Raw genomic sequence first — 26,674 nt, 5'->3', positions numbered from 1 at the left:
TTGCCCCCTAGATTTTTCCTTTACCTGGTTGTGTTATGTAGTCACAGTTTTCTAGTAGCTCCTTATGTTTTTTTTCAATTTACAAGCTGTCAGAATTTTGGGGGTGGGATGGGGGTGGGAGAAAGGGAATGAATGAATGAATAAAGCATTTTTTTTTATGACGCCAGATAAATAAGATAACCATTAAATTAGCCAGACAACAGAATTCTTAGACCACTCTACAGGCAAGCAGAAGCTTGATGATTTTGATACACATTTCAGTTTTGCCTTAACCAAGGCATAGCTCTTCTTCAGAAAGTGTTTGGCACTTTTAATGTCCTCAGTTACAAACTGAGACTCTGGAGCTGGGACAGGTCTTTTGTCACATAGAAGCGACTGAAAGGGTCCTGGCAGAAGCATCCTCGCTAACTTTCTTATGTATGGTTTGATGTTGCAACCAATATTCCAAATCCCTTTATTTAGACTTTCAAGAAAACTAAAACTCAGTCTTTCATGGGCAGGAAGCAAACCACTGCTTTTGGGTTGTAATACTGCTGCCTGCGAATCTTCTGCCTCGTATGTTGACAGCAAACTGCAAACCCTGTTCTGGCTTGGAAGGTAGTCTCATTCTTACAGCTGGGGGAGCCGCTGTTATGCAGCCGCTGGGATTCTGATTCTTTTTTTCCAGATGGGTTATTTCATAGGATTTGCTATTATGTTGCTGTGCACAGGAAGCATCTCTGGAACTAGCTTGCCCTGGCAGAAGGTCAGAACACGGATGAGCCACTTCCCAGAGCCCAGCTACAGGGAAGAAAATGCTTGAGGGGAAGGGAGGCACCTCTCTTCTAAGTGTCTCACTAGCTGTTCCTGGGTATCTGCTTGATTGACGTAAATTGAGGGTTGTAGCAACCTGGTTCCAAAGGTGCCCAAGTTTTAGTACCATTCACTAAAGAATGCACTACAGTCATAGAAAATAATGATGGTTGAACCATAAAGGTAAAGTTTTGCTGTTGCTTTGAGGAGGTATTCGTGTTGGGCAAAAGCATTTTAGTTCTTACATATGTTCAGTTTGTCTTTTTGGAACAGGGGCTCCTTGGAGAAGATATGTAGGCGGTGACTCTCCAAATGATGAGTTTCGCCAATGTGAAATGATAACAGCAATAATGAGAGGTGAGCAGGAAATCAGTTTTGATGGCCATTTATGGGGTGAACGTATTGGACGGTGTTCTAGTTTGCTAGCTGCCAGAATGCAACACACCAGAGATGGACTGGCTTTTAATAAAAGGGGATTTATTTTGTTGGTTCTCTAGAGGAAAGGCAGCTAACTTTCCACTGAGGTTCTTTCTTACATGGAAGGCACAAGATGGTCTCTGCCGGTCTTCTCTCCAGGCCCCTGGGTTCCAACAACTTTCCCTGGGGTGACTTCTTTCTGCATCTCCAAAGGCCTGGGCTGAGCTGCTAGTGCTGAGATGAGGAATACCGAGCTGCTTGGCTGTGCAACATTGCACTCTCTCATTTAAGCACCAGCCAATTAAGTCAAACGTCACTCATTGCAGCAGACACACCTCCTAGCCGACTGCAGATGTAATTAGCAACAGATGAGGTTCATGTACCATTGGTTTGTGTCCACAGCAACAGAACTAGGTATGCTCACCTGGCCAAGTTGACAACTGAATCTAACTAACACAGAAGGTGTTTTATTTCATCTAAAGATGAAACAAAGATCAAACTGGTGGTAGATCCTCAGAACAGAAGGGTGTTGAGAGCCCAACTTCAAAAACTCTGTGTAATTAACCAGCTAAACACAATGCAGCCAATCATTGGAGTGCTTTTTTTGTGCCACGGTACCTATGGAAAAATCCAGCCCCTTTCATCAAACTCAATTCAGAACACTCAGGCACAGCTCTGCCCTTTGCATCTTCTGTGTCAAACTCTATTTCCAATCCTTTATGTCAAATTTAAATTCATGGCAACTGCATTCAGATCTTGATAGAATCCCCAATTTGCCCTGGACCCCAAATCCATTCCACAAGAAACACACACAAGAGAGACGTGAGTGTACACATATACACAGACTTGATTTGCTCTTGCTTTAGCTAAGGCACAGTCAAGAATTTTGAATGACTGCCTATTGGCCAGAGTTTACCAAGCTCTCAGGTAAGTACCTGCTGAAAACAAGGGTATTTCAAAATTGGGCCGTCACCTCTCATGTGAAGAAATCATTTTGGATAAAAAAAAACGCACCCTCATTTTCTGTGGTATTTCCCCTCCGTTACCAAAGCTTAAATCGCTATCAATCTTAAGTGAACTGAACAAATTGGTAGGAGTGATGAAAAATGGATAAGTTTGACTCTGAAAATACAGATCTGTTGTGTCCAAAATGAGGTCTTGAGTAGGCATAAACCCAACAAAAATACCATATCAACAACTTTCAATCTTTTACACTATCTGAAAGAAAAGAAATCACTCATGGCATTATCACTAGAAAACATTGCTAGGCAGCCCTGAGATGTGAACTGACCTCTCTTATGGAAATCATCTTTGCTTGCATATCCATATATGCATAAAAGGATATAGCTTTTTAAAAGCTCATTTTCTCCCTAATAATTGTCTGTTTTAAAAAGCTATCAGCAGGCGCACCTCATTTCAAAAGCCTCTTGTCCTTCATAATACAATATTCATCACGATTACATAGTATGAAATAAAAAGCAGCAAAACATAAGTGAGGGTAGTTCAATTAAATGCAACATAATCTCGGCGGCAAAAAAATGATTCTGTAGCTAAAATCAGCTTCTGATGAAAGAAAAAAGGGAATGTATTTCTACATATTTTTAATTATATAGAATTTCCTCAAACATGATTTTTCATAATATTTTCCATTAAGTTAACATCATATTTGAAAAAAGAGCATTTTTGGATTTCATTTTAAGTCTGATTTTGAGCAATTACAGTGTCATTGTTCTGTGGTAGAAAGGTTGAATTCATTTACTGTGTGGTTATGCTAGTTATGATTGATGTCTCTTCTCCAAATGATAAACCAATCACCCCAATGATGTAATGTCATTTTAAGAGTGCCATAATCACATTTCTCTCAAACTAGAAGCTCTGATGAGTTCTAATAAAGATTTATGGTAGATTAAAGGCCTTCATAATATCAACAATGGATTGCTCATTTGATGAGAGATTTGATTAGGTAATTTTTTTTGAAAAAGAATATGAGTTTACTAACTGTATCAGGCCTGGCTTTGAAGAAGGGCAAGGGACATCAAAAGTAGCAGTTCATCATTCCATGCCAGGAATGAATCATCTAAATTTATTTAGCAGGTCCTCTCTAATTGGAGAGGTTGAGGCCAGTGGTGGCATATATTCATGGATGGAGCCAAAACAAAATCTCATCAATGAACACCCTCTACATGTAAATCTCCACTCTTTTTTTTGAAGGGATAAATCAATGAACATCATGAATGTCCAATTCAGAAGATACTTTCAAAGCCTTTAGGTCACGAGCAACTAATTTCTGCAAATGTCTTTCCTAGGGCCATGAGTACCTAACCCCTAGGTTTGCCCCCTTCGTACTTTCACAGGAATGAACATATCACCCACAGAAGAAATTAAAGTAAGGCATGCTTTCTGCTGGACCCAGAGTAATTTCATCTACACTTTGTGGCAGGAGCTGCAAAGTCCTCATATGTAGGATGGTACCTTGTGGCCAGTCCCTCTGTTTTGTGACTGTGGAAACCAAAATGAGAACTATAGATGTAAAGGCAATATTTACCATAGCACAACACAATCAGCTTATTAAATCTGACTGAAGTGCACATGTACAGGGTTATGGGAGAGGTCATCCCCAAATGCTCTCCAGACTTGGCAAGACACTCAGCATTCATGTCAAGGGAATGCATTCTAATCATAAGAGCATCTAAATGACCAAGGAAAAGAAGGAGTCAGAAGGCAGCTATCAAAAAAACAAGGGATGTGAGATGCACACAAATTGAGCATGTGGCTATGACCTCAATAGTGGCAATACAAAATTCAATATTCCAGCGTCTCTTGCACCTCACCTTTGAAACCGGCGTTCTCTCACGTGCAGCAATGGGCCAGCTACTCCCACTGAAGGAGGACCAAAGCCTGTGAACGTAAGCCCAGCCTCTTCAGTCACTTGACCTTCAACAAATGTGCCTTGGAGCTGTGATGCCACAATATGACAAGCGTATTTCATCTTTATGCTCCCCACATCCCTCTCTCCCCCTCCCTTGTCTCAGAGACATCATGCTGCTGGAGAATTAAGAGAGCCACACACGAAACACCACACATTGAGACACCACAGAGTTTCCTTACCACTGCTGGAGGCTTGCTGGGGCCCTGAGCATGCTCTGAGCAGGTATGAATTGGGGGAGAATTCCTCATCGGGGTTGGTGTCCATGATTTGATGGGAGGTGTTGCTGTCTAGCAATGGCATCTGGCAGCTAACTGGTGGAGGATTATGGGAGCTAGGCAGCTGAGCAGATGGGAGGAGGCTAGACGAGGATGTAGGTGGAATGGGACGACCTGGGAGAGAGGACAGAGGGGTCAAAGGTCAGCAATGAGTGTCATGAGAGCATCCCCAGAAAATTTACATTGAAAGCAGTTCACCATACAAATATTACAAAAGAAAATATTTTAAAAGAAAAAACATGAAATGCTCCAGATGTGTTTTTAGAGTGAGTTGATGTATCCCCAAATGTCCAAATGCATTAGACGGGTGGTTGAAATTTTCAAAAAAAGGGGCACGAGCAGAAATAACCATATACACTGCTGAAAGGGAATCAATCTGGAAGGCAACGATGTCTTTCTAACTCTTCTGCCACCCTCTTAGTCTAAACCTCCTTTGTCATCGCTCCATGCACTGTGTCCTTACGGGTCTCTCTGCTTCTGCTCCTACCGTGTAACCCGCCCCCCACCATCGCCATCCAGTCTCCATGGCAGTCAGATAATATTTGAAAGATAGATATCAGGTTGTGTTGCTTGCCCAACTGTTACCTGCCAATAGCTTTCCAATGCATGTGGAATGAAATCCAGAGTCTTTATGGTGACCTATATGCTCCTCACTCCGGCCCAGAGTGGCCTCACCCACCTCCCTTCCAACCTTCTCCTTACCACCCTCTCCTCAGCCTGTTCTTCCCCAAACACTGATCATCTTTGTTTCCCTCTCTTGAGTATGTCAAGCCATTCCACCTCCAGAGTCTTTACACTTCCTGTCCCCTCTACCTGAGACACTTCCTTCTACCTCGCCCATATTCACAAGCCTGCTTCTTTACTTCATTCAACCTTTTCCTGTCTCCTTAAAAGCTGACCCCTGCTTAGTCCATTCTATTAGCCTGTTTAAATTTCTTCATAGTCCTGACCACATCCTGTCCATTTGATTCACCCCTGCATCCTCAATGCCTCCCTAAAGAATAGCACCCACTGAACAAATGAGCAAATAAGTAAAGTAGATGAAAACCAAATCACTCACTCCAGGGAAGAAGTGAAGGAAAAGTGGAAGTGGCGATGCATTTGCATCCTGAAGGGTTGGACAATGCCCTCCTCTCGACCATGAGGATTTTGTGGCTAACATGGGAGAAATTTTACAAAGAGAAACACAAATGACTCCAGGTCACAAGGATGAGCAGCCAGCCTGGCAGGAGATGGGGGAGTGAGTTGGAGCTGCCCTCTGACTGAGAAGTCCTCCCAGATGGAGAACTGCTGCAACCTCCTTTTTCACATGAGAGAGAGCACCTGTCGGCTAAAGTACAGAGTGAGGACAATCACCATGTGTATTTTCACGTGCTTCACTCTTACTTCTTGGGTTCCTTGCAATCCTTTGGCTATTGGCTTGTTCATTTAAGAAGCTCAGGAAACTGATCCAATAGTAGTAGCCAATGGGTTATGCCCTAACGCTGGGGATGCAGAGAGAAGCACAAGCAGGTGGGAAAGGAGATTTTAGAATAAGGTTAGATTTTCAACTCAGGCAAGAAGTGTCTGAGCCAGAAGATAAGCGTTTTCTTGCTTTTAGATATACCATATGTGTAGACATTTTCAAACGCCTCAACGGGATGCCAATTTTTGTTGGTGCTTTTATAATTATATTTACTGATCTGTTCTCAGTGAGTTTAAAAGCTATTTATAGATTAGTTTGGTTTAGTAATCTTTATGAGCATTTCTATGTGCACTCTGCGGGTCACTGAGAATACAAAAATAAACAAGACACCATTCCTGCCCCTCAGAGAGCTCACAGTCTGGTGGAGGAGACAGACAGGTAAATAGGCCATTTCAATGTCACTTGGCACAAAGCAGGGTGGTATCAGATAATTGCATGGTGTTGTGGAGGTAGAGGAAAGGGACACTTGGTTCAGCCTGGCCAGGTAAGGGAGAGGTGGAGAGTCGAACAAGTATATTTAGAAAAGACAATGCCTGAGCAATCTTTGAAAGATGAGGAAAGGTACTTTGGTGAGAAAGAACAGAATGGTGCACAGAGGTATCAAATCACTTGCCAATTACCCTATTTGAGGGTGGGAATAAAAGAAAGGGATGGGGGCAATGGTGGCTCCGTGGCAGAGTTCTCGCCTGCAGTGCCGGAGACCTAGGTTCGGGTCCCAGTGCCTGCCCATATAAAAAAAAAAAAAGAAAGGGATAGGAGGTGAGGTACCTTTAAAGTTTCAATTTTAGGGGCTCCTGCCTAGCGACACAATTGAAGCAAAGATGAATCATCTCTTGAAATAGATCAATGGACAAATGGAGCTTCATTTTGAAAATTCAATTCATTCCCAACTGTTTGGAAGCCATAAAAAGCATGATTTGCTTGCTAGATGCTCTGGTAAGGGTAGACTAAACACATCATAGTTTCAGCAGATACTATGCTAGCATTTAATCAATAATTTCATCCATAGGCCTCCCACTAATAGTAATAGCTACCACTATATTAATTATAACAATAATTCTTATTATATTATATTATAATGAATAGTTAGATAGTTTAACTGCTGTTTTAGTTTGCTAATGTTTCTGGAATGCAATAAACCAGAAGTGGACTGGGTTTTATAAAGGGGATTTATTTAGTTACAAATTTACAGTTTGGAGGAAGGGCAGCTGGCTTTCCTCTGGCTTGCCCTATCACATGGGAAGGCACACGGCAATGTCTGCTGGTGTCCCTCACAGCTTCTGGGTTCAAATGGCTTTCTGTGGGGCAATTCCTGTCTGCATCTCCAAATGTCCGGGTCTGAGTTGCTGAGCTCTCTTCTGACCTCTCTCTCTTTTAAGCCTACAGCTAATTAAATTGAACGTCACTCATTGCAGAAGGCACTCTCCTTGGCCTATGGCAGATGTAAACAGCCATAGATGAAATGCACATGCTGATGATTTAAGTCCACTGCAACAGAACAACTGGGCACCATCCCTGGCCAAGTTGACACCCAAACCTAACTACTACAACTGCTAACATTTATTGTGAAATGACTATATATCACTCACTATGTTATTTAATTTTATGTATTATCCCATTTCATCCTCAAAACAACTCCATTAGGTCAGAATGAACATAATCTCCATTTTATAGATGAGGAAAGGAGGTACAAAAAGAGGTAGAATTTCTCTACCTCTTTTTGTGGCAAGGGGGCCACAAATCAACTTGGGTTTGCCTAATCCAAAATCCCCGTTTTGACTACTCTACCACGGTGTTCATCCAAACGGCATGGTGACAAAAAGGAAGAGGGTCACAAAAGAGGTGGGGGACGACTTAAGGGAAATTGGGTTTCTAGTTTCCCATTTCCTAATCCCAAGGTATCCTCCAGAGATTTCAAGTAAGAAATATTTCCTTGAATAACAATTCACAGCAGCTACAATCCCACAAGGTTCAAAGCTTTCCTGTGATTTTGTTTTGACGTTCAAGGTGACTGCTTCATAGCAATGCTACCCTCCACCTGCTCCAAGGCTCCTGAATACCCAGGTGTTTGGATCAGGGCATTGTGAAGTCAGGATTGACATCCACTTAGCAGCAGAGCTCTGGAAGGAACAGATTTTAACTCACAATCAATAGGCTTTAAAGTTTGCATCACTGAGGCATGTCTGAAACTGCATGTTGAAGAACAAGGATGGCTGGGAGCCAATTTTTAAATTCCTTTGAGTGACTGAGGTGGAACTGAAGTTCAAGTGCAATTTTCCAGGCGCCTGATATGATAGTTGCTGTGAAATCATTCTTTACATGAACTTTTTGAAATTTTGTTCAGCATGAATTCATTTCATATTGTCCAGACAGAATGGCTTTTTAATTTATACAAATACAGACAATGGAAGAGCCGACATAACACAATGAAAGCACTGGGGTTACTTCAGCAGATTGAGAATACATATCACAAAACTGTCTGATGCCTGTTATTTTCCCTTTAAACCCTTGTTTTGGTAGTTCCTTAAACTCTGCTCCCTGGTACCTACAGTTACTTGGGAAATTTCTCAGTCCCTAGATTTGCCCCAATCAAATGATATGCTGCTCTCTATTTGCTATGCTATTTGCTAATTTTGTTCATTTATACTACATTATTCCCCCTGACTATTCCAACTGACAGAGACCATCTGTACAGACACAAACAGGTTCCAAAGAACAGGGGAGAAAGCTGGAACTTAGACAGGCTCACGTTATAGGCTGTGATTTCTTACAGAACTACTTGGCGTGTGATGGGCGTGTAACCAAGGGGTACGCACATACCTGGTTCCCGCTCTATGCACTACAGACACCTTGTGGTCCCCGAACTATTTTGACATTCGATTTTAGATAGGTATAGAGTCCCTGATAAATATATACAAAACTGGGTTTCACTGATTTCTTAAAAAAGCAAAAGGTAAAGACAGCAGTATGTCATTCATTAAGCTCATATAGTCCTGTGTATTTGTGGGGTGGGTATGTGTGTGTGTTTTCCAAGATCCCTGTATAAATCAAAGCATAAACTAATTATCTGTGTAACTGGATTCTCCAGGATCTTAAAAATGGGGACTGATTCAACTTTTCCTAATTTATCTGTTTACAGAGGAATAAAGTTTGAGGATAATTGCAACTCATGAAATTTTTCTGAGTGAGAGAACTACAGTCAGATAAAGAACTTCCATGCTAACCCTGATAGATTGGTAGGGGCTGTTTGTAATGTGGTGTTGAGCAGGGTTCTGAGGAAGCCCTGGGTTCAGTGAGGAATAATGTCATCATCAATTAGAAAAATAATGGACATGGAATAGAGTGAGGGAGATAGAGCAGAAGCTTAGCATTTATTTGCCATCCAATCTCCAGGCTCTCATTCACCTTCAGCTCCAGTCACTCTTGAGTTCTTTATCCTAAACCATCTGTGGTTGGAGCTATGTTGAGCTAACTCCCATTGTCTCCATTACAGCAGCATTTTGTGCCTTAAATTGACTTGGATCCCGGTATACCAGTTCTCCCACCCAAAGGCAAAGGACTGTAATCTTCTCTCCGTTCCCAAAGAAGTAAATATGATCAGTGAAATTGCTACTCTGCCCAACTCTTCTTAATATATTCACTAATTTATGATAGCATGTTGCAGATCACTTTCCCAAATTCACTCAAAACAACTGGCTCCTTTTTCATTCAAAAGATTAATGGCAAGCAGATATGAAAATGTTTCAAGTAGGCAATGCATAATTGATCTACGTAGTGACAGGGTGTCAGGATATCTGGTAGAGCAGAGAGACATGCTCAAAAACTGAGGAAAAACAGTACCAAGAATACATGCATTCGAAATGACAAATTAGATGACCTCATTGCCAACTGGAACAATAGAAGATGTAATAATAGATTAACATTTAATATGTATGTAATTTTGCTTTGTGCTAAGAACTGAGCTGAGCATTTTACATATATTTTTCTCTTTTTAACCATCACAACTTTCCATGGACTAAGTGCTACTATCATCCCCATTTTGCAGGTGAAGAAACTTAAGGCCTGGATGAACTCACTTTCCCAATATTACCATGTTAGCAAGGAGCCAAGCTGGGATTTGAATCCAGGCAGTCTGAATCCAAAGCCTAACACTTAATATTTCATTCCACTATGTCCCACCTTATACAGGAGTGATTGCTAAAACGTGAACCATGATGTGGACCGTGAATTCCTTGGTTCTCTTGCACCATGAAGGTAATCTTAGAGGAGGGGCACAACCATGGACAGAAACAAAAGTCCTAGGAGAGAAAGAAATTCTTGAACCAAAAATGGAAAATCCTTTGTAGGCCTGGTATCTTAGCTTGCTAAAGCTGCTGGAATGCAATGCACCAGAAATAGATTGGCTTTTATAAAGGGGATTTATTTACACATTTACAGTTCCTGAGAGGAAAGGCAGCTTGCTTTCATTAGGGTTTCTCTGTCCCATAGGTAACGCACACACCAACATCTGCTGGGCTTCCTTCCCGGCTTCTGGATTCAAACTCCTTCCTCTGGGGTGTTTCTTCTCTGACTCTCCAAACGTCTGGGTCCACATCAGCTCTGAGTGCTGAGGTGTGTTGTGTTGGACTGTACTGAGTTCTCTTCTGACCTAAATTAAATGTCACTCACCGCAGAAGGCACTCCCCTTAGCCAACTGCAGATGTAATCCTCCATAGATGAAATTCACATGCTGATGATTTTAGTACACAACAGCAGAACAATGGGACATCATCAACTGGCAAAGCTGACACCTGAACCTAACTACTACTCTAGAAAGCTCAAGGACTTAATAATATGGGTTTTTATTAAAGTTGAATATTCCAAAAGGACTGTATTAACATAGGCAAAATGGTTCATTAAAAGTTTTAAAAATTGTCCTAATGATCGTTCCTAATAACTGCTACTTACTCAGATGTTTGGCTAAATTATTCACTTTTCTTCAAATGTTTGGGGCCTGTAAGGCTCCTATTTTTGATGGAGTCAAAAAGCAGGCATGTGAATATGTATGCAAATAAATAAATACCTGAGCTATTATCCTTCTTTGCTTCCATGCTATTTATTTATTTCTAGTAATAGAATCTATTTACCCTTGAGATCCAAGAGAAAATTCTTCAGGAAAGGGCACTGGATTTTTCAAGTTCTGACTAGTTCTGCACACTGCACTTGCAGAGCGTTGTGTGGTGAGGCATTCTTCATCAAGATACAATGGGCTTCAATAAGGCACTGGGGCATGTCAGCCACGGCCACCAACACAGCTGCACAAGGTACCCTTACAACAGCTCTAACTGGACTCCCTGCTCCCAGATGATCTTACTTGTTACTGTAGATTCCCAGTACAGCTGCTGAGCCTCTTTCATGCAAAAAACACCAGGCTCAATGATTTTACTTAAGTCCCTTCCATCTTTACCACAACACTGTCAACTGGTTTTCAAGTTAGATGACCAAGGATGTTAACACCTCCAAGAGTCAGAACCAAGATGTGTACATTACCAAAAATTATAATTGGCCTCTCTAGAAACCAGAGTTGCCTTACACTCAAATTCACCTATTAGTTGGCTTCAACATGCCACCTCAACCCAATCCCATTTTCCATTTTGCCCCAAATGAAACACTGGGCCCTGGGGGATGCGAGTGCCTATTTGCCTTCTGCAAATGTTAATTTCTGTCTCCCCACGGTGTGATCCACCTGACTTCTCTACCTTCCTAATTTTATCTATCCTCCAAAGTCCAGAGAAGGAATTGAGAGGGCACAGACTTTGAAGCCAGGCTCTTCCGCTTAGTCTCTGTGTAAGTTTGGGCAACTTACTTCACTTCTCTGAGCCTCTCTGATGATAATAATCACTAGCTTGTATGTTGTTGGGAAGTCTAGAAACAATCTAGGTGCTTAAGACATATTAGGTTCAAGGGACCAAAGTGGAAATGAGGAGACTTGCCATTTCTTGGTTCTGGATGGCTTGTAAGCCCTAACTGTGTGTGCACTGCTGTGCCATGGGCAGGGAAGCCGTCATTCTTTCTCAGTGGAGCAAAACCAGGATGTAGTGAGCCTGAACAAGTGCAGCCAACTTTCAAGGGGAAAGTCTGCCTGAGAATCGAGTCAACAAGGAGGAAAGCAGATGCAAAATGAAGGGAGATGCATTCCTGATGACATCATTAGAGTACTTGGATTCAGCCAGGTGTGAAGCAATGCTGTACCTGAACTTTTCAACACATTAGTCAATATACACTTCATCATACCCTGTTTTTTTGTTTGTTTGTCATTTGATTGTGTTTTTTTTTGAAGTGGGTTGAGTTGGTTTTTGTCACTTGGAGCCAAAGGCATCCCTGGCTAAAACCGATCACGCAGCCCCAGTGGGAAGATGACTTGGCCAATGCCACACAGTTATTTAGTAGAAGAGCTGGAAACACATTCCAAGTCTTCTGCCTCCAGTATGAGATTTTCATGTTCTTTTAAGCTGACTCCCTTCCTGTTAAATCAAGAGAAATTGAACATTTGGGATCCCAGAGAAACCATTTATGGTGGGAGGAATCTAATCTATTTATAAGAGTATTGTGGGCATCAGAGAGTGGGGAAGAGATACAAGCAGATGGATGTCTACTAGTTACCATTCAAGCATGGACTACAGCAGCTTTCTGGGCTCGGTATTGGAGAGAAACTCAAATCATCTTCTAACTGGCATCAGACCTTACGTATACCACATTGATCTTTGGCTAAGGGTGGGGGACTTAATTTCTTGCCTGTATCTTAAGCTAAAAAAAAAAAGACCAAGCAAAGTATTTCAATCATAATGGTAGAATATAAGGTGACAACAATGAAAAGCATCTTAAAATATAAAATATATATGATGTGCTATATGTAATATATTCTATGTTATAAATCTTATACATATATTCCTTAGACTAGACTGCTCATATTTAGTTATAATGTGAGGCTATTCTCAACAAGGGGCAATTTTGCCTCCCAGGGAATATTTGGTAGTGTCTGCAGACATTTTAGTTGATGCAACAGTACAGAGAACCGCTACTGGTATCTACTGGGTAGAGGCCAGAGATGCTGCCAAACATCCTACAACATTACAGGACAGAGTGCCATGACAAAGAATCATCCAGCCCCAAATGTCACAGTGCTGAGGTTGAGAAACCCAGAGCTAGTATATATGATGACTTTAGATAGGTATACTTAATGTATGGATCAATCTTGAAGTAACTCTTTGTTCCAAATGATGAGAACTGGGCAGGCATTAGAAGTGAAAATTTTGATTCAGTCAGCTTTTTTCCCCCTCCCCAAGAAAACACCAAGCAAATAAGCTGAAATTGCCATTGGGAAATTTAAGTCAGACAGAGGGAAAACTTTTTTGAGGCAGGAGATTCAAGGGAGAATTTCAGACTCCATTTTATGTTATTTAACTTCACCCGAGGAATTTTCATTATGACCTCTTATGTCTTCTCAATGAGGCAATATCAGCCTAACCAGGTTTGCTCCCCTCCACATCACCCCATTTAAAGTTTTTTATTTTTACAGCAGAAGACCTAATTGCCCTCTTCACTCACACTTCACTGAACTCACTAAAGCCCAGTTAAGCATTTTCTTGAAAACAAATCGTTTTCAGATGGCCCTGGCAAAACCACCCTGATTTTGCAGAAGCTAATATACATAATTTATTGGAAGAGTGACATGCTATTGGACTTGCCCCAGTTAAAGGGACTCTTTCAGGAGCTCAAGCATGAACTGTCTTCACAGTTTGGGGCTCTAGGCATTTGGGTGTTGCTACGATATCACCAGCAACTTGCATGTTTATATATCACATCTTCCTGGCAGTGTGACACTTTGGAAGGTGTCAAATATAGATTAGGCTATAGATGGGGAATAACATTTATTTTTGAACTATGATTTCTGGAACTTTCCAATGTCAGTTCTCTCATATTCATGAGTGAATATGCAGTGAATGTGTGCAGTTTCCTTTTTTGAGGACATAAATCCACTTCACCTGCAGTGACACATCTACAAATCCACCTCACCTGCAGTGACAATTGTTTACCAAAACGTAATAGAGCCTCGAGTACACATGGACCAGAAATGACATCTCCTGGCTCCTCTAAGAGGAGATGACACCATTATTTTGCTCCTGTGTAATTGTCTAAATCGGTGCTATCCAATAGAACTTTCTACAGCGATGAGCATGTTCTATGTCTGCAATGTCTAATACATGTGGCTACTGCAACTGAGGAAGTGAATTTTTTATTTTATTTACTTTTAATTAATTTATATTTAAATAGTCACATGTGGCTAGTGGCTACTGCTTAAGACAGCATGGGCGTGACGATGGTTCTGGCTTGCTTGGTTCTCACTCCTATCCCTCATTCCTGCTTCTCCCCACCTTAAAAGGGCCAGCACATTTCTGAACATATACATTTGTTCATGTCATGCTCCTTTCAACTCTCCCAAGACTGCCTACTGCCTACATAATACAGTTCAAACTCTCGCATGGCAATTATCTCTTGCCACATCCCCTCATTCCCTATGCTCTAACTACAGTAGAGCAACTGTACTGCTGATTATGTATCTTTTCTTCCTCACATCCTTCCATGTGCATGGATGGTATTCCCTTTCCGTAAGTGGTCTCAACCTTCTCTTGAAAACCTATTCCTTAAAGTCTCAGCTCAAGCATCACCTTCTGCATTAGTCCTTCCTGGTCATGACCACCCACTGGTCCACAAGGCATACTTGTATCATTGCACTTGTCACATGTCAGCATGTTTACTTGTCTTGAAACTAAGATCAACTCTGGGTTGTGACTGTGGATGATCCTTCTTTGTATTCTAGCACCCAGCCCAGAACCAGTACATAATAAATGGCAGTGTGATTGGCTGATCACAGTAATTCAATCTGCTAACATGTCCTGGATACATATCAGGTACCCATGCCACTGATCTCACTATTGGGTGCTGTGGCTGTCTGGTCTCAGGTTTTAGGTGCCTTTCAATGCGTGAGTATCTCGCTGAGCTGAGCAGAGTTTCTTCTGAGTTTAAAAGTCTGGTTTTTGGCTTGTTCGTTTTTTTAAATCGGGTGGCCTACAATATTAAGTCATACTTTTATCTGGTGCTCACATGAAAGCACAGCATGCTTTCACAAACTTGGAGGAAAAGCTGACTATTAGATTTATTACGAGATGGCATGTCAGTCGTTAGTCTCCAAGATGGCACCACGGGGAATTAAAGGAGGTGGTATTACCTGCCTGGAACCTAACCCCTGTGCAAGATGTGATTCTACTCTAATTAAGAACTTTCCACCCTAGGGGACTACTTGGCAGCTGTGACCCAATCCTCTCCAACAATATAAGATCACAGTGCTAAACTCTGTGGGCAACACAATCACCACTGGGTTGTCTTCTGTGCTGAGTAACATGCAGAAGACACGTCAGGCCATTTTCTTACCTTCCCAGAATCCATACTATACTATCAAAAGAGCTTAGTTGGGGGAAATATGGCAAGAGAAAGATTTAAACAAACTCTATGCCATGCTGAAACCTGATTTTCAAAGGTTTCCTTTGGAAAATACACATTCTTCCATGATGCAAGGGAATCTATCTTGCTTATTTGTATGCTCACCTCTCATGGTTCCTGGTACATGGAAATGCTGAGATTTACTAAGGTCTTATGATGGACCAGGCATTATTTCTAAGCCTTTTACACACAGCATTATATTTAATCTTACAGAAATCCCTTCAGGTAGGTAATATTCATCTTCCTTTCACAGGTGAGAAAGCTGAAGTACAGAGGGTATAAATGGCTGATGAGGAAGAATCTGGACCCAGGTCTTCTGACTCTAGACCTCGTACCACACTGCAGAGAAAATGATGAGTAAATTCAGTTTTTGTAATAATGGAGCACTGACTACTGGGTGCCAATGTGGTTGGCACTGGAGTCAGACTGAAGTTCCAATCTTGTCTCTGCCACTGATTCACTGGGTGACTGGGTAAGCCACCTAACCTCTCTGCCCTCAACTGTTTGATAAGCAAAATATGTACAAACATACTTCACAGGTCATTATAAGTATTAAACGAGACACTTTATATAAAGTTTCTAAGTGGATAGTAATATTGTTGTACAAAAAAGGGGTATCAGATAGGAAGCCTACTGTCTTCCAGGGCCTTTTGAGGACTCAGTGACCAACATATATGAAAGTAAATTATGAATGATAATTACTTTCATTATCATTATTGTTTGCTTTTCTTTTCCAAGGCTTTGTCTGAAGATAGCAAACAGTTCTAAAGCATATTCTGCTTTGCTTTGTGCTTTAGGGACAGCAAAAGTAAAACACGGACTTTCTGTTGCAGGTTCTTGAGCTATTTCATCTCTCTGCTGCCCACGGTAATAGCGCCCCACCCATTCCTCATTTAATGGCTGGATAAGATGCTAAAGACTAGAAAATTGGTAGTCTAACCACTCACAACTGAACCAAAAGGCAGAAAAGCTCCCATTAATGATGTCAAAATGTTTTAAAACTAGAATTGAAAATCTGTGCTAGACTGGCATTAGGTCATTAGGCATTAGTTCATTCCTTTTCTGAACAATGGCTTGGAAGTCATTGCCTTGTACCTGTGGAGTCCCCACTAGCAATTGGTGAGAAAAAGCACTGGGCGAGAAGTTAGGAGACCAGGATTTCTCATGTCTCAGCAGCTACCTAGCTGTGTGACCGATGGCAAACTGCTCACCTTTGCTAGGACTCAGTTGACGCAGCACCTAGTACTATTAGGAAATGTAATGATGTGTTCTCTGCTACAATGGAACCCACATTTCAGGGGAAGAGACTAATATTTGCTCACATTTCTTGAGCAGTCATGATGCTCTAGATAGTAGGTGTAGCATGTTTCATGAGTTGTAATCGACGTAATACTTACAATAGGTACTATTATTATCCCCATTTTACAGATAAGGTAATTGAGGCCTATAGCGATCAAAGAACTTAGCCAAGGTCACACAGCAAGTGACTGGCAAAACCAAGACTCTAATTCTGATCAATCTAGCATTGTATATCTACATAGAGTTATTGAGACATCAGAGATGCAGGGAAAGTAGAGTAATTCCAACCAGGATAAACTGGGAAGGCTGAGTAAATTAGGTGGGGGGATGACCTAACAATCTGTAGCAAACTTTCATTCAGCTTTAAAATTCCACAATTTCTAAATATTATTCTGTCCACGTGAAGCATGGAGATAAATAACTGGGTCGGTATCACATGGTGAGCTAGCGTCCTGGCAGAAATTCACAAACTGACTTGCTCCTTCCCCCACCTTCTCCAAGCCTGGCTTACTTTCTTCATGAAGGTCAGAATGAACCTTCAAATTCCTCTCTTCAGGCCCCACAGAGGAGAGTAAACTTGTATGGGAGGACTCTCTGAAGGCTCATTTAGAACATCCTCCAGGGAAAATTATGCATCAATGCAGCCAACTGGAAAAAGGAAAAAACAAAGCAAAGCAAGCAAACAAACAACCCCCCCCCCTACCCCCCTCAGCCTTCTGGGGTAAGAGGAAGCAAGAAGGGAGAAAAGGAGAAGGAGAATTAACTCTCCCACTGCAACGTGACCATTATGTCTACCGTGTGCACCAGTCACGTGGTTACTCAGCAAACTGACCGACATGTGTGGAATAGCCACGTGCAAACCGACTTGCACATGGAATTGCCCACTGCTTTCTCCGGGTTGAAAAGACGTGGAAGGAGTGATGTTTCTGAGCACTTCCATGATAAGCATGCAGTCAAGTAGCTGGTAGAGAACTAAGGTGTCAGAGCTCATGGGAAGCTGTTGTTATGTGTGTGTGTGTGCGTGCCTGCACACATATATTATCATTATGGGAAGATGCAGTGTGTGTGTGTGTGTGTGTGTGCGTGAGCTCATGCACGCACGTACACACTCTTAAACTGACTAGACTCAGCAAAATTAATATGCATCCACAGGGCACTGTTGGCCAAGTCTCTATTTTCATAAATAATGCCTTTCTTGCCTCGTACAAGCTTGTTTGAAGACCTGCAGTGCATCCTGGCTACAATTCAAAGCCCATCTAATGAAAGCACCTCCACTGTCAGCAATGTTAATGTCACTTTAAAGAGTGTGAAATGTTGCTAAATGTGTCAGGAAACAATTAGATAACATAAGAGGCATGTTTTCTCAGTGCACAGAGAAATATATTATGCAGGCGGGAGATAAACGCAAAGTTTTCTGAGTTCCAGCATATTCAGCGCTCTCTCTCTCTCTTTCATCCAACAGAGAAATTGTTTGGCAAGAGTAAACCCTGTTTCAAATACTTGGAAAAGGGAGAGAGGCCTGCTCGGCCTCTGAGTGCTGTCGCTCGAGTCCTGTGCTATCAGGCTCAGAGAGATACAAACAGTCTTCCACTCAAATTAAATGTGTGCCCTCCTAATTAGCATTATAAATATAGGTTTCTCCGAGCCAGAGTTGATAAAATTACAGTGTTGAGCTGGAAAGGAGCCGGCTGCTCGCCCATGCAGACACAATGGCCGTAGCGTTTGGACGATAACAGTGCTCACAGAGCATGCCCCAATCTTCAGAGGTCAGCCTGGAAAGGAAGGTAAATGCCGAGCCGGCTGACATCGGACAGGCAGCCGAGCCCAGATGCAATCTGTTCTCTGCAAGTGACGGTTTAAGGTTTGGCTCCAGAGCCCTGGGGAGAGCCGGTCGTACGGAAAAGCTTTTTTTTGTGTGGAGTTTTGTCATCTCTACCACCTGTGGTGTCCCAAACTGGGAACCTCAGGGCCGTAGGCAAGGCACAGCAAAAATGGATTTTCCTGCTGTCGCCACGCCCAGCGCCACTCTCCGTAGTTCTGAAACAACACCACACAGCAGGAAACTGTGATTGCTTTCCAACTAGGGGAATTTTGAATTAGACAAGGGAATAGATGGAGGAGAGAGAGAATGGAGGAAGTAAAGAGAGGATGGGGCAGAGGCTCTGGAATAGGCAGAGGCACTGAAGGATTGTCAGGGGGAGGTGACAAAGGAAATGATTTGCTTTGACACTGTCTGCAAATAAGCATTGTTATCAAAGAAGAAATCACTACTAACCAGGGATGAAATGCGGGAAGACTTAAGATGAGTGAGTGGCAAGTGATGCAATCATGTGCAATTTTTGCTATGAACACACAGGCTTGTGTAGGCACCCTGCAAAACCATCCTACAAGAGGCAAAGGTTCAGTGACAGTTACCTTACACGGTAATGCTCAGTCTATCTTGTCTTACAGAAAATCTTCTATATTACACATATAAAGAACAAAGACAATTGTGGCCGGTAGCTCATATTTGTTTCACAATTTATGGAGCTTTGCCCTGTTAAATTAAGTCTCAGAAGTTGAGGGTAGAGTTGCCCTCCTCTCCATTTCCTTTGTTATGCTTCCATTTAGCACGGCTTTCTGATTATCTTTTGCTCTTTTTTGAGAATAATAAAAGTCACTGAATGATGTGGACAAAGCGATAGAAGGCTATGGATAAAGGCCACAGAATGCTAGCTCTAAAAGGGACCTCAGATAATATCTAGACAAACCAGGTGACTCTGCTGATGACAAAATTGTGGTTTAGAGAGTGAAAGTGGCTTTCCCTAGACCACACAGTGAGTTAGTGACCTGAGTCCAAGGCTCATTCTACTAAATTTCACTACTCTCCAATATTCAAATTGGGCAAGCAGAAAACCCCAAAGTTCAAGTTAAGATGATAAAAATGTGACTCTACAGCATGTCATATTAGAAGACTACAATCCTATAATTCCAATGCAAGATGTGTAAAACTGGTATTCTTCATCTTAAAAAACAATACTATTAGACTCTTATTTAACAATCTGTGTTCTTTGGAACACTGGGTTTTCATAATATGCAAAAACGCATTCCAGGAAAGAAGAGTTCCATGATTAAATGGTTTATACAGTATAAGACAGCATAAGCAGCATTCCCAGATCACAGGAAAAAAGAGTCCCATTGTATTCTAGATTGGTGTGATCACATCTACACTGCATGGGGCATTCCATGCTGGATAACATCTTAGGAGCCAATTTGAGAAGCTGGAGTTGCTCAAGAGAGAAAACTCAGATTGATGTGTACATTAGAAAACATTTACTAGGTTAATAGTTCCACAGCTCTCGAGCTTAGAAAAGAGGTAAGGGAAGTTGCATCAATCCTCACACAATTGATCCATGACCCACTGGAAGAAGAAATGACTCAAATAAGGTGGCTCAGATGTCAGTACTAGGAATGATGAAAGTGAAAAGAGATGGTCAGCTCAATCTGTACCACATTACCTATGCAAGTCCTACCTAGTCGTATGGCTCCATTGGCATAGGCTTTATCCTTCTTTCTAGACTGTAACTACTCTTTCATTCACTCATTCAACACGCATTTGTTGAATACCTACTACATGTCTGGCTTTCTTCTAGGTACTGACATCACTCCAGCTGCTTGTTGAATCTACCTTGTTATCGTTTTTAATCTCTCCTTCTCCCAGAGCACCAAGAAGTACTTGCACGCAGACTGTGCCTAGTAATATCTGTTGGCAAAGTGAATAAACACACCGAGAGCTTTCTAACAGCAATTGGTGAATAACACTGGAATCGGCATCCTCATGAGGTAGTAAGCTCCCCATCACAGGAATTATTTCAGCAGTCCTGAGCAGACCTTGTCAGCAAGGGTAGAGACAGTGTTTTGACATTCCATGAAAGATACAATTATAGGACTTTAAAATTCAATTCCAGTTTCAAAATCCCCATAATTTTGTGACCATTTTCATCCTTGTCCCATTTGGGGAAAGAGACAAAGAGGATCGTTTAGAAGATGTCTGAAAACTCAGCAGTCTGCCCAGATAGTCCCCCCGCTTCACAGGAAGTCAGGGACATGTTTGCTTTCCTGCCTTCTGCCATGCCTGAAAAATTTTAGCTCCCACATGAAAACTGAGACCATATAGACTCAGGCATCCTTAGAGGACTTAACTTTATTTAAAGGGAACATGTCACTGTGTTGAAACTTCAACTCAGATTAATTATAACAAGTGTAATATTTGGCCATCCTTAGTCTCATGACTCAACATTCCCACTTGATCAGTTTCCAGAGCTAAATGAGAGCCTATAAACCATTTGCAGTGTAATAACACTTTTTGCTTTATGACTGCTTTCATCTGATGTCAAAGCATGATGCAAACAGCAATTAATGCTCACCTGGGAGGTAAGGGTGCATTTACTTGGCTCATTTGGCAAAGCAGGGGTGGGGGTGGGGGTTGACTGGTCACTGTCCAGTCAGAAAGTGGAATGGTCCTCTTCCTGACTATTTTTTTTTACCTATGATCCCAGAAAACCTGTCACATTGCTTAAGCAAAGAGTTGGCATATGTATACCTAAACAAAAAGAGTTTCTATCCAGTATAAGGAAAGTCAAGACGAAAGATTATGTGAAAGTTAAAAGGACCAGTAGGGAATTTCCATCAGAGTTCCTAGACCATCATAGAAAGTGATTCTTGGGCCCTTTCACATTTATTCTTTCTTTCATATTCTCCCTTGCTCCCTCCTTCCCTCTCTCTTTCTTTCTGTCATTCTTTCTCTTTCTCTCTCTCCCTCTCCCTCTCCTTCCTCCCCTCCCTCCCATTCATTCATTCAACACATATTCTATAAGTGTCTAATATATTTCAACCACAATTCTATGAGCTGGGTCTATGAAGTGAAAAAAACAGAAGCTTTGCCTTCTTGGAAATTATATTCGCAAGGGAAAGAGGACAACTAACAAATAACATCAAACATATATACTTACCGATAGTTACAAACACACACACACACAGGTATACATGCATTTCTGGGATATAAAGGGACAAACAGAGAAAGGTAAGGGGAATTGGGGAATAGCAGGGTATGGGTCAAGAGGTGGGTGTCATTAATCTAAGGTCATTTGGGAAGACCTCCCAGTTAGGAGAACATTTGAACATGCACTGGAAGGAAATGAGGGTGGGAGCACAGGTTGATATTTTGGGGAATCGTATTCCAGACACAATGAATAATATAGACAAGAAACTGAGCTGGCAGTGTGCTTGGTGGATTCCAAGAACAGCAGGCAGATCAGTGAGCCTAGGCTGGAATGCGGGACGGGGAGGAGGGAGGGCTCACAAGCCACAGTGAGTCTGGCTTTTTACTCCCAGTGAGGTGGGAAGCCACTGGAGAGTTGAAGGAGGAGTGACGAGATCTGATGCACGGTTCAGCAAGCTCACTCTGGCTGCTGTGCTGAGAGGAGATGTATCGGAGGCAAGGGTGGAAGCAGAGACACACCCACTAGAAGGTGGTTACACAAGAATCCAGGCAGGGGATGATAGGAGCTTGGGCTAGAGCGGTGGTGACGAAGGAGTAAAAGATCAGGTTCTGGACACATTTTGGAGGTAAAGCCAGTAAGTTCTGCTGGCGGATTAGTGTTGTGAGAGACAGAGAGGAGTCAAAAACGATTCCTGTCTAAACATGGCTGAAGAAGCGTTATTCCCACCACCACATTTACATTGGCTGGTTTCAGCACACAGCATGAGCTGAAAGAGCAGACAGAAAACATTTAATAACCGGAAGGAAAACCGTTTAAATCTTTAAAAATGATTCTGAGCATGCCTAGAAAATCTCTCTCACACAGATAAGCAAATAATGATTTTATTTCACAATTTGACCAAAAAATTACCTCCCAGGAAGAAAAAGTTTGAAAAGAACTGCCAATGTTTTAAAACAGAACTAACAAGGCAGCCACCCTTTATCCGCTTTTATACACTTAAGGAAAGTTAATAAAATCTAAGCCGAGAAAGGAGAACTTTCATCTTTGTCCTGGCAAGACAGAGCCTCAGAGTGAAAAGCTCTCAGAGTACACTGGGATAGGAATGTTCCAGAAAATAAGTCACTCCCTGCCACCACCACCCGCCCCCCCAGCCCCTGCACACCCATATTCACATGTGGTACAGAGTAGTAAATTAATTTTGGATGTGTTCTCTGATTTCTCCTTTAGCTTGACCTGATTTTCTCACAAGCCTCAGGCACAGTTAATTTGTAGGGAGGGGTGTGTATATATATTAGTGAATATGTACTCGGGAGTGCCTGAGAATAGATGGGGATCTTTGCTGAAATATTAATATAGTGTCTTTTTATTATTATTTATAGGGAAACGATATCTTCAGGGCTTTTAAAATAAAAGGAATGGAAGACAGGCAATGGGAAATTGTTTTTTAGTGTTCATTCCCTTTGGTTGATATATAAATAATACAAATGAAATGGTAAACAGCATCAGGCTACCATTATTGAATAGGTAGAAATGTAGGTTCACAAAGGTATGAATTTCCCAGTTGTTATCATGTAGGGAGGCAGCTACTTAGGTAAAGCTCAGTATGCTTTTTTAAAAAGTCTCATTTGAATTTTGCTGTAGTCAAGCTATTTGATCACAACATTAGAAGATGGATTTCCATCTATAAGGTTGAAAATCTAAAGTTTGGGTAGGAAATGACCGCAAGTAGATAACTTCGGTCTGCACTGAATAAATGAAAAGCAAATTGCAATAGTCTGTGAAATGAAACAGTTGCTTAATTGGTTCTGGGTGACCCACTACTCTAGACAATCATGCAGTATTAATGGTGGAGGAACTGCTTAAACCTCTTGAAGCGAATAGGCCAAGTCTTGTGACAAAAAGCAAACATTTGCCTTAAAACATCCACAAAGGAAATACTGCCACAAACCCACGCCGTAGCCATCTACTTAAATATATGTTATAAGAGCAAAATTTCCTCTTCTAAAACCAAGCCTCGATTACAATGAATCTCACCCCTGGAATCTCCCATAGGGTTATGGAACCTTATTTATTTAAATTGGTTGGTTGTCCCCTGAGAGGTCTACCGATAGAGTGATGTGAAAACTCATTAGTGCCATTTTATTTTTAAATTCCACAGAACAGCTTCAAACAGGGCATGAGCAGTTTCTTAAGAACCTAAATTTGTGTCCCACTGTGGAGTATCATTTGCAACGGGCTGTGCACCAGTAAATCATAACATCCATTGCTCAAACAGAGCTTTCCATCTTGTGACTGTCATTTGCCTGTATTGAATCATGTGTACCAGATCCAGTCCATAATGACACACTGTATCAAAATTGTGAGTCGAGGTAAGGCACATGATGTTACTTTTTGTCTGACTGTGCAATTTCTTAATTTCTGTGATGAGGACACACAACTTTGAATTCTGTGTGAAAGAGAAATATGAAAAGAGCCGATCACGCAGCTTTGCCTTCTCTGAGACCCACACGCAGCTCACACAGTAGAGATTCCAGAGCAAAAAAAGCACCAATTACCATTCAGCCCAGATCTAAAGAGATCAATGCATGGGCTAACAACCACGGGCTGTCAAATGTTAAAATCACTAAATTCTCGTCTTGTTAAATCATTCGATGGCCGTTTCTTCTTTACTTAAATAGGGATAAATAATAAAAAACAATTTACAACTAAAAGATGCTGGGGTTTTGCAGCTGCTGAATGTCTTTTGGGGAGATTAGATTCTATAATGAAGAGATATTACCATCATTTTATAAAAGCTGTTGCTGTCTTGGGAAAAACACCACTGAATACGATTAGAAAATGCCTTTCCTTCATGAACCTATTACAGTCATGTGCTGATTGCTTGGCATATGCTTAATGATATCTTCATAGCTGGAGAACAATAATTTGTTACTGTAAATCTTGACATAATATATTAAGATCAACAGTCCTTTTATTGCTTTTACCTTTGATTTGGATAGCTTTAACGCATGAAACCCTACAAAAGTTGAAAAGCAAATCACCTACCTACAATTTTAACATACACACACACACACACACACACATATAGTGGGAAATACATATATACATAGTTTTCACTAGCTTAATTAGAAGCCTTTCTCAGATAATTTAAATATCATTTCAAATGTCCCTGGCTGCCTGGTTCGCCATTAGTGGTATCAAGGATACAGTGATGGGGTGGAGGGGTGATGAAAATTATGGGGTGGTAACAATTCTCTTGTAGGATAGACATAGCAATAAAGAGCTAATATTACCCCTCTCCCTACTTTTTTTTTTTAAATCATAGGGTCAGCTAAGAGAGTATCGATTGGTGTAACTCTAATGGTAAGTGACATATTTCTAACAGAGACAATAACTCCTTGACTTCTATTTTTTACAAGGGAGAAATGAAGAGAGGAGGAAAGAATACAGTTTTCTTATTTCTTTCTCTTCCTCCCCACCTGCGTCTTAAACAAGTAAGCTGCAGGGCTCTCCACCTGTCACCAGCAGAAAGACCCAAGAGGGTCTTGGACCATGGGGCTCCTTTTTGCTGCTGCTGCTTCCCACAAAGACAGAAATGTCCTCAATCAAAGCTTCAGCCCCAGAACTTCTTTATTCTTTATAATCAAAAGTCTACCCTCAGGTTCTGGCATTGTAAGATCCAAGGGCAATATCTAAGAAGCCTTTCTGGGAAACTTTTTATACCCTAGACTAAGAAGATGAGTAACATGTACAAGGAAAGGAACATAGATAATAGGCTTTCTCACCTTATCAAATATTTTTTGGTGCTTGGCACTATAGAAATTCTTGTCTAAAATCCTTGACTGTTAGGATAAATCTGGATATAGAACTATATATAATTTTTTCTTTGTTACCTTATTTTATTTTTTAATCAATCACTTTGCGCACAAATACTAACCCAGGAGCTTCTCTTCCAAGACAAATAACTTCACACCAGGACTCAGGATTCATGATCCAGAGGACAAACTAAGATAAAATTGGCTCTCACTCACTAAGTATATGTCCCCATCCACCTACAGATAATAACAACTCCTAGTAAATTTCCAGGTTGGGAAATGGAACTCTCCATGAACCTGAAACATTTCTTCATATATAGGTTTCAACACTTTGCTCTTTGCTGTTGAGTTCTATGGGGAAATTTTTCCCCTGGGATTAGGGCAACAATTAGTGAGTGATTCATGCACCCCAAGAGTGATAATACTAGGTGGGAAAGATCACACCTTCATGAATGAACATGAGAAAATTCAGAGTTGTAATTATTTAGCATTTTTAAGGTCCAACCTCATCTACATCACACAAATTCCTGAATCTAGCACTAAGAGCGACTCTTAACTCCTTGTAAGCTATCTGAGAAACAAACAAGCAAACAAACAACAACAACAAAAGAAGCCAGCCCTTGGAGACTGCCCGAGAGTTCAGATTCCTTGCTTTCTCTTAACCAGTCAGGTTCTTTGGAGAGGAGATTCTCTTAAAGTATCACAAACGTCTTACTCTTGCAGCCCCCATCTTCTGGAGCAAATCCCAGGCTTTCCCTGGTTTGTAGTTATTGCTTTGCTTCCTCTGAGAAATGAGGCTACAGCATCCCTGGGTTAAATGTGGAGGGAGGGGAGAAAAAATAAATAATCTTCTCGTTTTAAATTTTGAGCCCAGGGGAGGTGTTCCCATCTTCTCTTTCCACACAGCAGAGAAGTGGAACCGTCACCTTGATGAACTTCCCACCACACTCAGCTCCATCCACCACTTAGAATAAAGGTGACAGAGCTGAAGGCTTCCTCTTTCCGGGTGGCTTCATGGTCCATCAGTTATGATGTATATGGTAGGCACAGTAATGTCCTTACCCCCACCAAATGCCCCCTTCCTCATCTCTGGAAACTTTGAGTATGTTACATGCAGAAGAACTTTGCGGATGTGATCCAGTTATGGATCTTGAGATGGG

General features: G+C 41.4%; 1 protein-coding gene across 8 annotated transcripts in view; it reads right to left on the bottom strand.

Moving 5' to 3' along the window:
- TENM2 (teneurin transmembrane protein 2) overlaps window positions 1-26,674 on the bottom strand; it is a 652,889-nt gene that overhangs the window by 349,403 nt on the left and 276,812 nt on the right. For all 8 annotated transcript variants that reach the window (XM_077137592.1, XM_077137593.1, XM_077137599.1 and 5 more), the window contains one exon: window positions 4,318-4,527. In XM_077137592.1, the coding sequence (XP_076993707.1) occupies window positions 4,318-4,527 (210 nt within the window). The remainder of the gene's footprint in view (window positions 1-4,317; window positions 4,528-26,674) is intronic.

The sequence above is a fragment of the Tamandua tetradactyla genome, chromosome 20, assembly GCF_023851605.1.
Source record: "Tamandua tetradactyla isolate mTamTet1 chromosome 20, mTamTet1.pri, whole genome shotgun sequence".
Lineage (NCBI taxonomy): Eukaryota > Metazoa > Chordata > Mammalia > Pilosa > Myrmecophagidae > Tamandua > Tamandua tetradactyla.
Note: the sequence above shows the minus strand (reverse complement) of the source record. Positions and strands in the feature narration are given on the sequence as shown.